Below are 13,528 nucleotides of genomic sequence, written 5' to 3'. Positions count from 1 at the left end.
TCTCACCAAGTTTAAGTTCATGAAAACCTGTTCAGGAGGCAGCAGGTCCCACCTGCCAGAGTTCATGGGATTAAAAATCCCCTAAATCTCATAAGCAATTTTCACAGTGCTTTTTTTGTAAAAGAAAAAGGTGCCGGAACTCACACACGTCATACAACCCGCCTTGCCTAGCCTACAAGGTTCCATCCAAAAAAGGTGCTGGAACTCCATTCTGACAATGGAGTTTTTTGTTCTATGACAAAAAAAAGCCCTGAATTTTCAGATCCATTTCAACCTTCTACATTTTGGGAAGCAAAAAAAAAAAAGAAGAGAGACCTATCCCTTGAATTTCAGAAGTCTAGGAGTGCCATCTAGTGGAGATGGCCCTGCATTGTCTATGGAGCTTCTCATTCCCGAAGGTGCTTTTATTTTAAAGGCAAGTGGAAGTTCCGATTTCCCGTTGAGAAGTTTTGCTTCTCCTCCCAAGAAGCTCCTTCAGTTCTGACTGCTAGAACTGAAGAAGCTTCTTGGAGGAGAAGCAAAAACGTCTTAAAGACAAATCAGGAAGTCCACTGGCCTTTGAAATAAAAGCACCTTTGGGAGAAGGCCCCGGGTTGCTAATTCCTTTTAGAAAGGTTAATGAGGAGAAGATTGCAAAACTTGATGTTTATCTGCTACTGGCACATGATGGGAATCCATATTAGTATATCTCTACTTGCTGTTTCCCTCATCCAAAACTGGCCAATAAGGAAATAGAAATTCTGAATTATTTCCGGGCAATGAAACACCAGCCTTGCTGTACTTCCAACACAGCCAAGGTTGACTAAGACTGCACTTTGTGTGTGTTCTTCTAATCTGGCTGCTTGGCCACCGTGGTGACCATCTCAGGCACCAAAGGGTGACCACTTGCCTGCTTCAGATATCAGTCTTTGGTGAAGAGCTTTCTTCCGTCAGCCCTTGCTACCATCTTTTCAAAAGCTTGCTCTGGAGATTTGCCTAAACCTATTGCTTGCATGATCAGGAACCTATTCTCTACACTTGGAATTCACTCAGGACAAGCCCTGGATTGACCCTGGCCCATGTCAAGGAGGAAATTAATGAAATTACGCAATCACTGGAGACTTTCTTCTCCAACTAATGCCTAGATGGCGATAGTTTCAAGGCTGCTGTGGTCACCTCAGCAGCATTGATGAGTTCTTCTCCTGCTTCTCTCTCAGAGGTTGACAGTGAGCCCAAACTTTCTGATTCTTAGTTTTGCCTGTCTGCCCCACACTGGGACAGGGACACTGGGACTCTAAATTAAGCCCAGAACGAAGACAGATGAAGCTCCAGGGTGGAGAATGTCCTGGTGCCGCTGAGATGGCAAAAGACCTCAAATGAAAAATCTACTTTAGGGAGAGATGCAGTTAGTATTTACAAAACTGGGACAACGATGGGATGAACGGGGCCCTCTTGGTCTGTCTCAGCTTGCCTCAAAGGAAGACAGTTAGTCGACAGGTTGCTAAGCTCAAGATGGAAGCCGCCGATGTCTCCCTGGAGGAGGAAATAAATTTAGACAACCGCATGATTCCACCTCGTGGAACGAGAATTCCTTTCAATCCGGCTGCAGTGATTTCTTAGTCCTGGAGTCTGCAGGGATCCTGAAAAGGAAAGAAACAGGAGGCATTGTAAAGGCTGATTTGTGAAACCTGGTTTGTGAGCACCGCCACCATTAGCCTGTGGGAGAAATTAATGGCCTTTTTAAGAAAAATGGATCCACAGACTGACATCCTGTTCCCCTTCGCAGGTTCCAGATCCCTGGATTCTGCAATGTAGCTGCCATTATTTATATATTTATTGCCTCCATTTATTTAATCCATTCAGCTATTTACTCTTAAGGGTGGGGGGGAAGCCTACATTAAGGGAAAGGGCATATTAAAAATGTGGATTTTTTTTTAAAGTGAAAAGCAACATTTTCTTCAGAACAAAGAAAATGGTTGCATCAACTGGAGATGTCAGGTGAAATGGAATTCACAAGTATGCATAAGGAAAAATGAAGAGTATTGTGAATTTTGAGGTTATAAACTGCCCATTTAGGTGAGATGGGCAGCACAGAACATAAACAAACAAATAAATATTTTAGAAGGATTTCAATATGTAATATTTAATTTTTTTTAAAAAAAAACCCTTCAAATGCATCATGTTCCTATATTCTTAAGTCTTCTGCATCACACATGATCTTTTATGCCTCATATGTCTTAAGAGCCCTGGTGGTGCAGTGGTTAGAATGCAGTATTGCAGGCTAACTCTGCCCACTGCCAGCAGTTCAATCCTGACCAGCTCAAAGTTTGATGCAGCCTTCCATCCTTTCGAGGTTGCTAAAATGAGGACCCAGATAGTTGGGGGCAAATATGCTGACTCTGTAAACCGCTTAGAGATGGCTGTAAAGCATTGCGAAGTGGTATATAAATCTAAGTGCTGTTGCTATTGCTATCTGGACTTAATTATTTTTACCAGATGGAATGTCCTGAGCTAATCTCTCCTTTATTGTGAGTAGAGCTTTGTCTCACCTTTGTTGCAAACGGCACTCTGGTGCAAATTCACCTCCTACTCCTCCACGGGTATAGCACAGTTTTCTTTATTTTCTGACGGGATGGCGAGGTAGTTGTTACTAGGGAGCAAAAATGGTGTTATTTGCAGAAGAACCCTAAATACTCAAGTATGCACTTAAGAAGAGCCCCACGGATTGAGTCCAGCTAGGTGGCATCATCTAGGTTAGGGTTTCTCAACCGTGGCAATTTCCAACCATGTGGACTTCAGCTCCCAGAATTCCAGAGCCAGCAATAGCTATTGCTGAGAATTCTGGGAGTTCAAGTCCACTCAATCAGCCAAGGTTGGATCTAGATGAACTTAGTTTCAAAGAGCTAAGCAAGGACAGAGGTGGACAGGAGACCATCAAAAAATACCCAGACTATTAGCTAGTTGGGAAAGAATTCTAGGAAAAATTCTAGTGGTGTAGCTTTGCCAAAGCAACTATCAAGATGTGTTCATCAGATTACCTAGAATCTAGTGTGGTGAAGGAGTTGCAGGTTTTTTTAAAAAAAAAGTTTTTACTGGTTTTATTGTTTTTACTGTCATTGGTGAGCTGCCCAAGATTGTGTTGCATAAGATGGGTAGCTATGTACTTTATTTAATGGAATAAAATGTGCTACCTTTATTAAGAATGGATAAAACTTGGGGGGAGGGGCGAAAGCCCTAATAAGCAGGCATATACATAGAATGAAGGCTATTGCTAAGCACATTGATTTGTGCTTCTTAGATTGTAAGCTGCCCTGAGTCTTCGGAGAAGGGCGGGATATAAATGGGATTAAAAACAACAAAAAAACCGCACAAAAATCTGGCATGCAAAAGATCCAGAATTTTATCTCTAGCAGATTAGGTGAGGTTGCTGTTTCAGGCCCTCCCCCCACCCTCTTTCTGGATAACCTAGTTTCTCTCTGTGCTTCTTTTTTTTTCCTGCTTTGTCAGGAGTATCCGTAAAGTATGGTCACAAAATTCAAGATGGCGCCCTCAGTGGTGGAACTGAAGCTTCAGTTGCAGTTTGGTTGGCACCATTGGGACTTGGGACTAGGCCTGTTGGATACCCCGTAGTGTTTGCAGGATCCAATCTGATTTCTGATTCATGCTGGAGCCCATCCTCAGGGAGGTCTCTCTAGCAGAGTGTGTGCTTGGGCTATTCTCTGGGTGGTATTTATATGGTGCCTGGTTGCTGTGGCTTTTTGATTGTTGATTGGGGTGTTAATGGCCAGCTATTAAGTCATTGGCTGTTGTTTCCTTGGGCTAGCAAGCCCTGGCCTCCTAAGTACTTGATAAGTTGGTGGTAAATCAACACTCCTGTTGACTGATTTACTCATTTCCCTGGCTATTTCTGTACCTGCTCAGCCAACAATCTGAGTAGCTTAGTAGCTGCAAAATTGAATATATGTCCTTGCTTATTGCAATGAACAAACTCTGTAGTTTTGTTCTCCTCTTTCTGGCTGCAGTAGAGAAACAGGTACATCTCACAAGGGATCTGAACTCGGATCATACTGTAGGTTGACCTCAGCTGAGTCAGCCTGAGCCACTTCTCTGTTTCACCCCCTGCTGTTGAAATCCAGTTTTACTTTCTTTTTCTTTCTTTCTTTCTTTTTTGCTTCCCAGGATGCCCAGCTTTTCCAAACTCACGCATTTTCCTGGGCCATCTCCTCTGCTTTGGAGACTTTTCGGTAGCAGTAAATCATCTCGATCAGCAGCCACAATGTGAGGAAGACCAAGAGAATATACATCATTATTGCAGAGATCACAGAGGTTAAGTCTTTTCCAGCTGTAGAGGAGATTTTAAAAAAAGAAAAAAAATGGGGGGGGAGATAATTCCAGGATTGATCCATACAAGCAAAACCTCTTTCATGTAATCAAGTCTGTGGAGCTTAATTTTGCAGGCAGATCTGGGATAACTCTGAGCTTCTGTAATTGGCGGTATCTTCCATGGAATAAAAATAGGGATGCAGATTCTCTGGCTTGACCAGTAAGCTTAGTAAGCATTTCCAGGCACCGATATTTTTTTTATAGAACAAACGGGGCTACCTAGAAAACTTCCTGACATCTTGCAAGTGAGAAGCTGCATCCCAATGGTTGCAATTCAGCAGCTGGCTGCTGCAAACCAGAACAGGACTGGTTCCAGTCCCACTCCCGAATTGTACCGCTTCAGAGCGTTTGAACTTTTAACTAGCTCTTCTGCAGGACAAGATCAAGATTTGTTTTGACAGTCTCAGTTTCACTAACACTTACAGCCACACAGATAATCTTTGATCTTCAACCATCTGTTTAATGACAGTTTGAAGTTACGATAGGGCTGAAAAAATGTGACTTAATAGCCGGTCCTTTATTTATGACCATTGGAGTGTCCTTAATGATCAAGAACCAGGAACAAACTTTGGGTGTTTGGCAACTGGTACATATTTACGGTGGCCACGGGGTCACAATCTGCAACCTCCCTGGGGGCGTTTCTGACAAGCAAGATCAGTGAGGGAAGCCAGGTTTCCTTATTGACTGCATGATTCGCTTAACGGTGGCAGCAAAAAAACGTCGTAAATTTGGGCACAACTCACATAGAAATTGCACTGCTTAGTGACAGGAGTTTCAGTCTCACTTGTGCTCATAAGTCAAAGACTACCCGTAGCTGTTGTTACTGTTATTGTAATGTATGAGCCATTGTTCTACCAGAATAAAAAGCTAGACAACAACAACAACAAGAACAACAACAATGTTGGAAGGGGCATTGGAGGTCATCTATACCTATACCCTATACCATTTCAGACAAATGGCTGTCCAGTCTCTTCTTAAAAACTTCCAGTGTTGGAGCATTCACAGCTTCTGGAGGCAGGTTGTTCCACTGGTTAATTGTTCTCACTGTCAGGAAATTTCTCCTTAGTTCTAGGTTGCTTCTCTCCTTGATTAGTTTCCATCCGTTGCTTCTTGTCCTGCTTTCAGGGGCTTTGGAGAATAGCTTGGCTCCCTCTTCCCTTCCTAGGTCCTCCTAGAGGACCTAGGAAAGAGAAGAAGGCAACATACTGCTTACAGCCTAATCTGAAATACACATTATGATCAACAAGTTTCTCCCAGGCATTTAAAGTACTGGTCTTTGGGGGAAAAATAGTGTGGCTACATGAAAAATGACCCCAGAACAACATTAGAATGGAGGAAGGAAGCCAAGAGCCATTGTCTCCTAAAAGACTGAATGTTTCTATCCTCCCCATTTGCTCAGTAGCCTCCCATGCACAGTAGGTGCCTTCTGGAGACATGGACACTGCTCACACAAGTACATGCAGAGTCACTCAGCCAACGTACTTCACTGGAGGGAGAGTGCCATGTCCACGTCCATCCTGATCAGACTGTCCTTTGTTTCTGTACTTTTACTTTCTTTTCCGCAGATGTTCTGCTGAAGAGCAGGAAACAGAACCACGACAAAAAGAAGAAAATAGACAGGGATCTTTGGAAGGAGAAAAAAAAAAGAGAGAAGAGAAGGTAGGGAAGATGTTGTGGGGGAGAGAGCTGCGGGCCAAAAGGAAGCAGAAAGAACAACATGCAACAGTGGGAGAGAGAACGCAACAGAAGGAAGCCTCAACATCTTTCTGCTCCCAGGGAATAGCTCAGTAAACTTAATTGTGGATGCATTGTGGATAATTATTCTGGAGGACCCCAATTTGTTAAATACATCCCACTCAATGGTGGCACCCACTCAAGGCAGAACTGGGGTGATTGGAGGGTGGGAAAGAAGAGTGTTAGAGAACATTTGGTATCATTACTGCGATCTCGACCTAATGTTTGATGCATTTTTCCAAAGGATCAGAAGACAAAGAGAAGAAGCAACGGATGGAAACTAATCAAGGAGAGAAGCAACCTGGAACTAAGGAGAAATTCCCTGACAGTGAGAATAATTAACCAGTAGAACAGCTAGCCACCAGAAGTTGTAGGTGTTCCAACACTGCAGGTTTTTAAGAAGAGACTGAACAACCATTGGTAATCCTGTATTTGCAAAATAAACCTCGGCTACTGATGTTAACTTAAAGTCTTGAGATGCGACCAACCCCTTGTGATAGCCTACCATCCTCCACCACTGTGAGATGAATCAGTGTCGAGCTGGTGAAGATGGGTCGGTGGGTCTCAAAGAGGAATTCCCGGGTGACATTGCAGGTGTAGATCCCTGAATCATTCAGAGAGATGTTGAGAACTGAGATGGAGACATCCTGCATATCTGCACTTCCGTTCCACTCAAGCCGGCCCTGGAAAGGACTTTCAAGTTCCCGTTTCTCATTGTTGTATTCATAGATCTGTAAAGTTTCAGAAAAAGGAGGCATCACTTTGGCAGTAGACCTTCTTCCAATGGGATTTTCCCATGTATTTTTCCAGGAAACATAGATAGGGCAGGCTAGAAAAGTCAGTGCCCTCCTAACCATACCCAAGCACTCCGAATTTGTTGGCAATGTCCATTTTGCTCTACGAGTTCATGGTGAACTAACCCTAACTCTTAGACTCCCATAGTGCTTCACATGATAAAGTTCTATAGGCCAGAGTTGACTTGAGATCAGCAGCAAATTAATTTAATTTGATGCTAATAATTAAAGCTAATAATTATGCTAATAATTAAATTAAATTAAAAGAGGATCAAGGAGGAAACTTCCTCTAACATTTTGTAAACTAGAGTGGCATTTTTTAAAGTGTCCTTGTGCTTCGCATCTTCTTTTCAGGAAAGTCCTGACGGGCATCTCAGATGGCTATAAGTAATCGCAAGTGCCAATCAATTGCAGAAGTTTCTAACTTCACCCATCATTTTGTCTGAAGACGGAATCTAATGCTGACTTCTGATCTAGGAAAGCTCCCTAGAAGAAAATGGTGGTACTTTTGGAACACTTCTCAATTAAATGTTGGAATTATGCAAGGCTGTGATCAATAGTTGGTTGACCTTCCCAGAGCTGTTCCTTGTCTAAAACATGTTCACCATATTCTAGCAATTCCTCAATTTATAGTTGCTGTATAAGTGCTTAGCCAAAATATTACTGATTGTGCTTATTGGTCAATAATTTTCTGGGTCATCGTTTGCTGTTTCTAAAAAAGGGGGGAATAATAAATACAACCCACAATCCCTAGGGATTTGCTTAAAGTAAGTGAATGGTGAGCCCAATCATGAAATGCTGTTTTTTAAATCAGCTCTACTGAGATTAAACTATTTCCAGCCGCGTTCTCAGATCTTAACTGGGAAATTAAATTATTAACGGCCATTATTATTAATGGTCAATCTCATTTGCTCACTGGATCCAGGGAATTCTGAAACTTCCATAAAACAGGGCTCACCACCTCTATACTGTATATTCACTAAAATATTTTTTTTCCAGGCTTTGGACATGATATAGCTGACCGATAGTATTTGGTGTTGGAAGATCTGCATTGTTTTTCCTAGCATTTTTACATAACTGCAGAGTCCACATTTTTTGGGGGGGTGGGGGGGAAATCAACCAAGTATTAGTTGTGACAGGATTAATTAAAGGAATAAAGGGATTGGGAGATCTGTAATCATTTGCCAAAACAGGAGAGATATACTAGCTAGCTTCCCGAAGCAAGATGCAGCTATTTATCTTTGATGACCTCTCATATTCTCTGTCTCTTACTCTGAAAGAGTTGCTTAAATAATTATTATTGCTTGTCGTACAGTCCCCCAGATGTGCAGACTGGAGTTAGCATTTTTATCTACCTATTACATCCTTCCTAAGGACCTGGGATAAGCAAATATTGATGTTTGTGGTGTTAAGAGGTATTGTTACAAGATTAAGCTCTTCTGAGTAATGCCGCCTTTTGCAATTGACTGATGGTGAATTGGTCAATGCCGATGGTGTTCAAGTGATGCTCCAGATGTTTTGGGATTGCACCCAAGATGCCTATTATTATTGGTACTAGCTTTGCTTTCTTTTGCCACAGTTGTTCTTTTCCCCCCAGGTATTATTGTTGTTGTTGTTGTTGCTTATGGATGTCCTGAGCAGATTTGGAATCAATCCATGAGGCCACATAGTTGGGCAATATTTAGAGAGCTTAAATGCTTTTGTAATCCCTGAATTTTCTTACGATATTTTTTATCACAGAGATAAAAGAGTTAGACAAGAGGAAGGAAAGAGGGAAAGACAGGGAATATTCTGTGACAAGGAGACTGTAATTGCTTTATCCAAATTGGGGGTGGGGGAAATCAAAGTTACCTGGAATGCCATAGATCCCCCCCCATCTAGAAATAAACCCAACTCTATTTTTATACTCTCTCTCTCACTCACTCACTCTCTTTCTCTCTCTCTCTCACACACACACCCAAAAGCCAAATTATATTTACATCCTGTCTTTCCTCTAAGGCAGAATGCACATCCCTCCTTCCTCCATTTTTTTTAAATTTCACAGAAACAATCCTGTGATGTTGACTTAAGCTGACAAAGTGAGTGCCTGGCCCCCAGACTCGCCCTATGGGCTTGCAAGGGTGAGGATGGGTTCAAATCTAATCTCCTCAGATTTAATTCATGGCTCCGATCATTATCACATACCCACCCTTTATAAAATTGGATATCCCCCCCTCCCCCTTCTCTTTGGCAGAACGCCTCTGGCAAATAGGAGTAGCTTTTTCCTGCAAATCTCTTGCAACAGAACCCTGTTGTTATGAAACAGGTTCCATAAGCAAAGGCGCATTTTAAAGAGATTTCCTTTCGGAGTGCGATTACATTCAGAGAGAAGATATTCCAGTCCCTCTGTCTTCTTCTCTGAAACTCCTAATCCTAATTTCCAGTTAGCATGGCCATTTCCTATCACTACAGCAGGGGCCTCCAACCCCCTGGTCCATGGACCAGTACCGGGCCGCGGCATGCCAGCAACCGGTCCACACAAACAAGCAAAGCTCCATCCATGGGATGCAGGCAGCACACAAAACCATGCGCTCTCTGATTTGCAGAAAAATCTTTCTATGGTCCCTGGTGCCCAGAAGGTTAGGGACCTCTGCACTGTAGGATCTCCCATGGACAAAATACCCACCCTCATAAAAACATTTTAAATCGGATCTGCCCTCCCATTCATCCTCCTACAACTTGGAAGTTTCTGCTAATGTTGATCTGAAATTTGCACTCTTTCTGAGACCCTGTTCCCATTTCCCCCCCCCCCATTTCCGTCGGTCCACATGTTCAAGGTACAGAAGCAATCACTCACGGCTACATCTTGCCCTCCTTTGGGCTTGTAGAACCATTTCACCAGGGTGTTGGCCGCAACCTCTTCCCGCTTCATACAGGAAATGCACATGAGCTTCATGCGTGACCCCTGCATGGCCTCTGTCTCCGAAGGGACCTCCACGCAAACAGAAGAACAAATGCCGACTGGATAATGACGGAAAGGATGAGGCCCAGGGTCAGCGGGAAGGTGGAGAAGACGTGGGACCATCGCCAAGTTAGAAAAGAAAGAAAAAGGAAGATCAGTGCACAAGACAGATGAAATCACACGCTACTCAATTTGTTTCTTTCTTGCTGAATGAGAATAAAGTAAATAAACAAATACCCTCGTGAGACCACACACCTGGAATACTGCAACCAATTTTGGTCGCCATACTACAAAAACGATGTTGAGACCTTGGAAAAAGTACAGAGAAGAGCAACTAAGATGATTCAAGGCCCGGAGACTCAAACATATGAAGAACAGCTGCAGGACTTGGGTTTGGCTAGTCTAAAGAGAAGAAGAAATAGGGGAGAGATGATGACAGTGTTCCAGTATCTGAGGGGCTCCCACAAAGATGAGGGGGTCACGTTATTTTCCAGAGCACCAGAGGGCAGGACGAGAAACAATGGTTGTAAACTGACCAAAGAGAGAAGCCACCTGGAATTAAGAAGAAACTTCCTAACAGGGAGGACAATTAACCAGTGGAACAGCTTTGCCTTCAGAAATCGTGGGTGATTGGGGATGTGACATTTGAGCAGACAATATAAAATCAGAATGCAGAAGGGATATGGGTGATATACAGTCATTGGTGATTGTTTTTTTTTAAGTCCCTTTCACAGGGAGGGGAATTGAGGTTGCTTTTTGTGCTTTGCTTTATCGCTGCAGGCCCTGTGGCAATTCAGGCCAGGATTTGTGATTTTGTAGCTCCGTCTTTTGAGGTCAACGGGTTCAAATGTGGCCACAGTTACTGTTGGGACCCTCCGGGCAGCGAGTGCCATCTTGTTCAAGCCGCTGCTTGAAAAGGAAAAGAGATGGCTGGAGAGAGGCAAGGAGGAGGGGGAGAACAAAAGGGGAGGGGCTGTTAAATCTATCTCTTCCACATCCTCAAGAAACCTGGGTGAAACTGTCAGACTCAAACAAAAAAGGAAGACAAATGGCCTTTTCTGTTCCTGTTGCCTCAAAAGGTGGGGTGATTGAGCTAGAAGGAGAAGCAAAGAGCATGGGGGTGGGGGGTGGGGAGGGAAGAAGATCAGGACATCAGAATGGGCAGGTACTAGGGGGATTATTTAATTATTTGATTTTTATCTTGCCTTAACACTCAGTAAGTAACTCAAGGTGGTGAAGATATCTGATCTCCTTTCTCCTTTCTTTGCCCACAACAACAACACTGTGAGTTAGGCTGAGACAGAATGACTGGTTCAGTCACCCAAAACTAAAACTCACCGTCTCCTGGTGATTTGGCCCAAAGTCACCCAGCCAGCTTTTATGCTAAAGCAGGACTAGAACTCACTGTCTCCTGGTTTGTAGACTGGGTGCGTTCACCGCGAGACCAAGCTGGCTTGCTAAGAATTGACACCAACCTTGATGGCACAGGCTCAACCTTGGGGTGGAGGCTAGAGTCATTAGTCTGGGGTCCCTTTCCTAGAAACGAACCCTTGTGTTACTTGAAGTGGACTCAGACCGAAGCTAGGGTGGGGTTTTGTTTGGGGAGGGGGTTTGTGCTTTGGGGTTGGATTTCTTTACAGACCAGCATCCCCTTGTGAAGTTTAGCACTACTAGATCTAACATTGGCCACTGTGAGCTGGCAAGCTAAAGCCAAACCAAAATACTTTTTGGTAAAACTATTTGCGAAGAAGTCCTCCAGGACTAAAAAAAAGCACATTTTTGTACCGGGTAGGTGGGATTTTAACACAGAAAGCTAGTTGTGGGAGGAAGAAAATACCCAGGATGTCTAAACCACCATCGGAAGGAGAGGGATTAAAACTCTTAAATGAGGCTGCATTGCTGCTTTAGAAAAAGCGTTGAAACTCTCTGAGGCAGATCTTCTCAGACTTCCTTCCTTCCTTCCTTCCTTCCTTCCTTCCTTCCTTCCTTCCTTCCTTCCTTCCTTCCTTCCTTCCTTCCTTCCTTCCTTCCTTCCTTCCTTCTCCGTTACAACCTTCACATGCCAAAGCAACCCGCCAGGCGCGGGAGTTGCCTGCCCGATTTCCAGCTGAGAAATCCGCCACAAACAACAACAGGCTGCTTTTAATTACAAGCCGCGCTTCTCTCCATGGCAGCCCTTCGCTCCCCGAGGGGCGCGGGTGGAAGCCACCAACCAGATCGCGCCTCCCGACCGCCGCTCCTCCCTCGCCCAGGGTCCTGCTTTGCCCTGCCAAAGCCAGCTTGCCCTTGCCCTCCCCCCTTTTCCCCACCGCGCCCCGTCTTTCCACTCGGGCTCCCCCCCCCCCCCAAAAAAAACCCCGGCACCTACCCCAAAGCGCCGCCAGCAGAGTCGAGGCGTAGGCAACCTTGGTCAACGCAGCCATGATTCCCACGGAACTGGGCGACGGGTTCCTGCGGTGGGGGGTGGTGTGGTGGTGGTAGCGGGCTGCTCAACGGGAGAGCCGAGGCAGTCCGGGCAGGGTTGGGCTGGCCTGGGTTAGGGTTAGAGCCGAGGCAGCGCCGGGTTCGAGCCCGGGGAAGAGAGGATTAGGTAGGAGCCCGGCGCCTTTAGAGAGCCGGAGGGGCGCTCGCAAGCCCGGCCGCCGGTGACGGGGCGCGATTCAGCACCACGGAGAGCGCCACCTGCGGGACTCGCGCGGCGGGCGCCTCCGGGTCAAGTTGGGCAGCAGCCGCTCGTCCAGGGCTCCGGCGCCGCGCCCGATGGGTACGAAGCCCCGATCCCCTTCCCCGGGGGAGGCGACTCGGCTTTCCTCGCGGCGGGAAGGGGCTCAGCGCCCTTGGCTGCTCCAGCGCGCCGCTCGCTCAGACCTCCCGACGCCTGGCGCTGCGCGAAGACGGGCGCGGAGAGGTTGGAGCGGAGCAGCCTACTTGGAGGCTGGGGTGGGGGGTAGAGGAAGCCCCCGCCCTGCAGAAGCATGCGCAGATTTGTCCTTGGCGAAAGCAGGCACGCCCCCCTCCCCTCCGCTGAACCCGCGGCTCCCTTGCCTTACCAGCGCGAAGGGCGAAAAGGCTGCTGAGCGGCCCGCGCGCAAACTCGGATGCGCCTGGTTTGCCAGTCGCCTGCGCGCCTCTTTCTCCTGCTGGCTTTGTAGGAAACCTGCACCAGCGAGAGTGAGTGGAACCCGTTACTCTACCAGCAGGTTGTTCTGGGAAGTAGCGTGGTTGGCAAGGAGAAGAGATTGGGGAGGAAAGCAAGCCGATCCGAGCCAAGCCAAGCCAAACCATCTTTTTTGCAGCCCCACATTACACCTTTCTCCAACTCTTTGTTGTGGTTTTTGCCCTTCCTACTGCCAAGTTTGAGTGCTGTTGGGGTTCATGACCTGGAAGGTGTGTGAGCAAGGCTCCTTGGGTGGTTTTGTTGGGATAGGCTGAATTTGATCACCTGACTGTGAGGATGATGCAATGATCAAAAGACGAGGGTCAGTTGTAAGTCACTTTTTTCTCCAGTGTGTTTGTAACTTCAAACGGTTCCTAAATGAATGGTTGTAAGCTGAGGACCACCTGGACTCAAAAAGATGCCAGAAACACAATCTTGAGACAATGTGCTTGATGTTCTTTTTTAAAATTTGATTCCCTTCCACAGTCCCTTGTGTTTACCTCCAATTCCACTGATAACGTTTTATAGATCTGCTTAGAA

General features: G+C 45.5%; 1 protein-coding gene across 1 annotated transcript; it reads right to left on the bottom strand.

Moving 5' to 3' along the window:
- Positions 1 to 2,565: 2,565 nt before the first annotated feature.
- SCN3B (sodium voltage-gated channel beta subunit 3) lies at positions 2,566 to 12,269 on the bottom strand (the record flags this gene model as incomplete). Its single annotated transcript, XM_083368810.1, has 5 exons — positions 12,200 to 12,269; positions 9,727 to 9,890; positions 6,602 to 6,827; positions 4,183 to 4,321; positions 2,566 to 2,629 (listed from the first exon to the last, which is right to left on the bottom strand). The coding sequence occupies exons 1-5, from the start codon at positions 12,252 to 12,254 to the stop codon at positions 2,566 to 2,568; spliced, it is 648 nt and encodes a 215-aa protein (XP_083224936.1). The 5' UTR covers positions 12,255 to 12,269.
- Between the last annotated feature and the right edge of the window lie 1,259 nt (positions 12,270 to 13,528).

This window comes from Vipera ursinii (assembly GCF_947247035.1).
Source record: "Vipera ursinii genome assembly, chromosome: 8".
In the NCBI taxonomy this organism is placed as follows: domain Eukaryota; kingdom Metazoa; phylum Chordata; class Lepidosauria; order Squamata; family Viperidae; genus Vipera; species Vipera ursinii.
The sequence above is the reverse complement of the archived record's forward strand: the minus strand, read 5'-3'. Positions and strand labels throughout refer to the sequence as shown.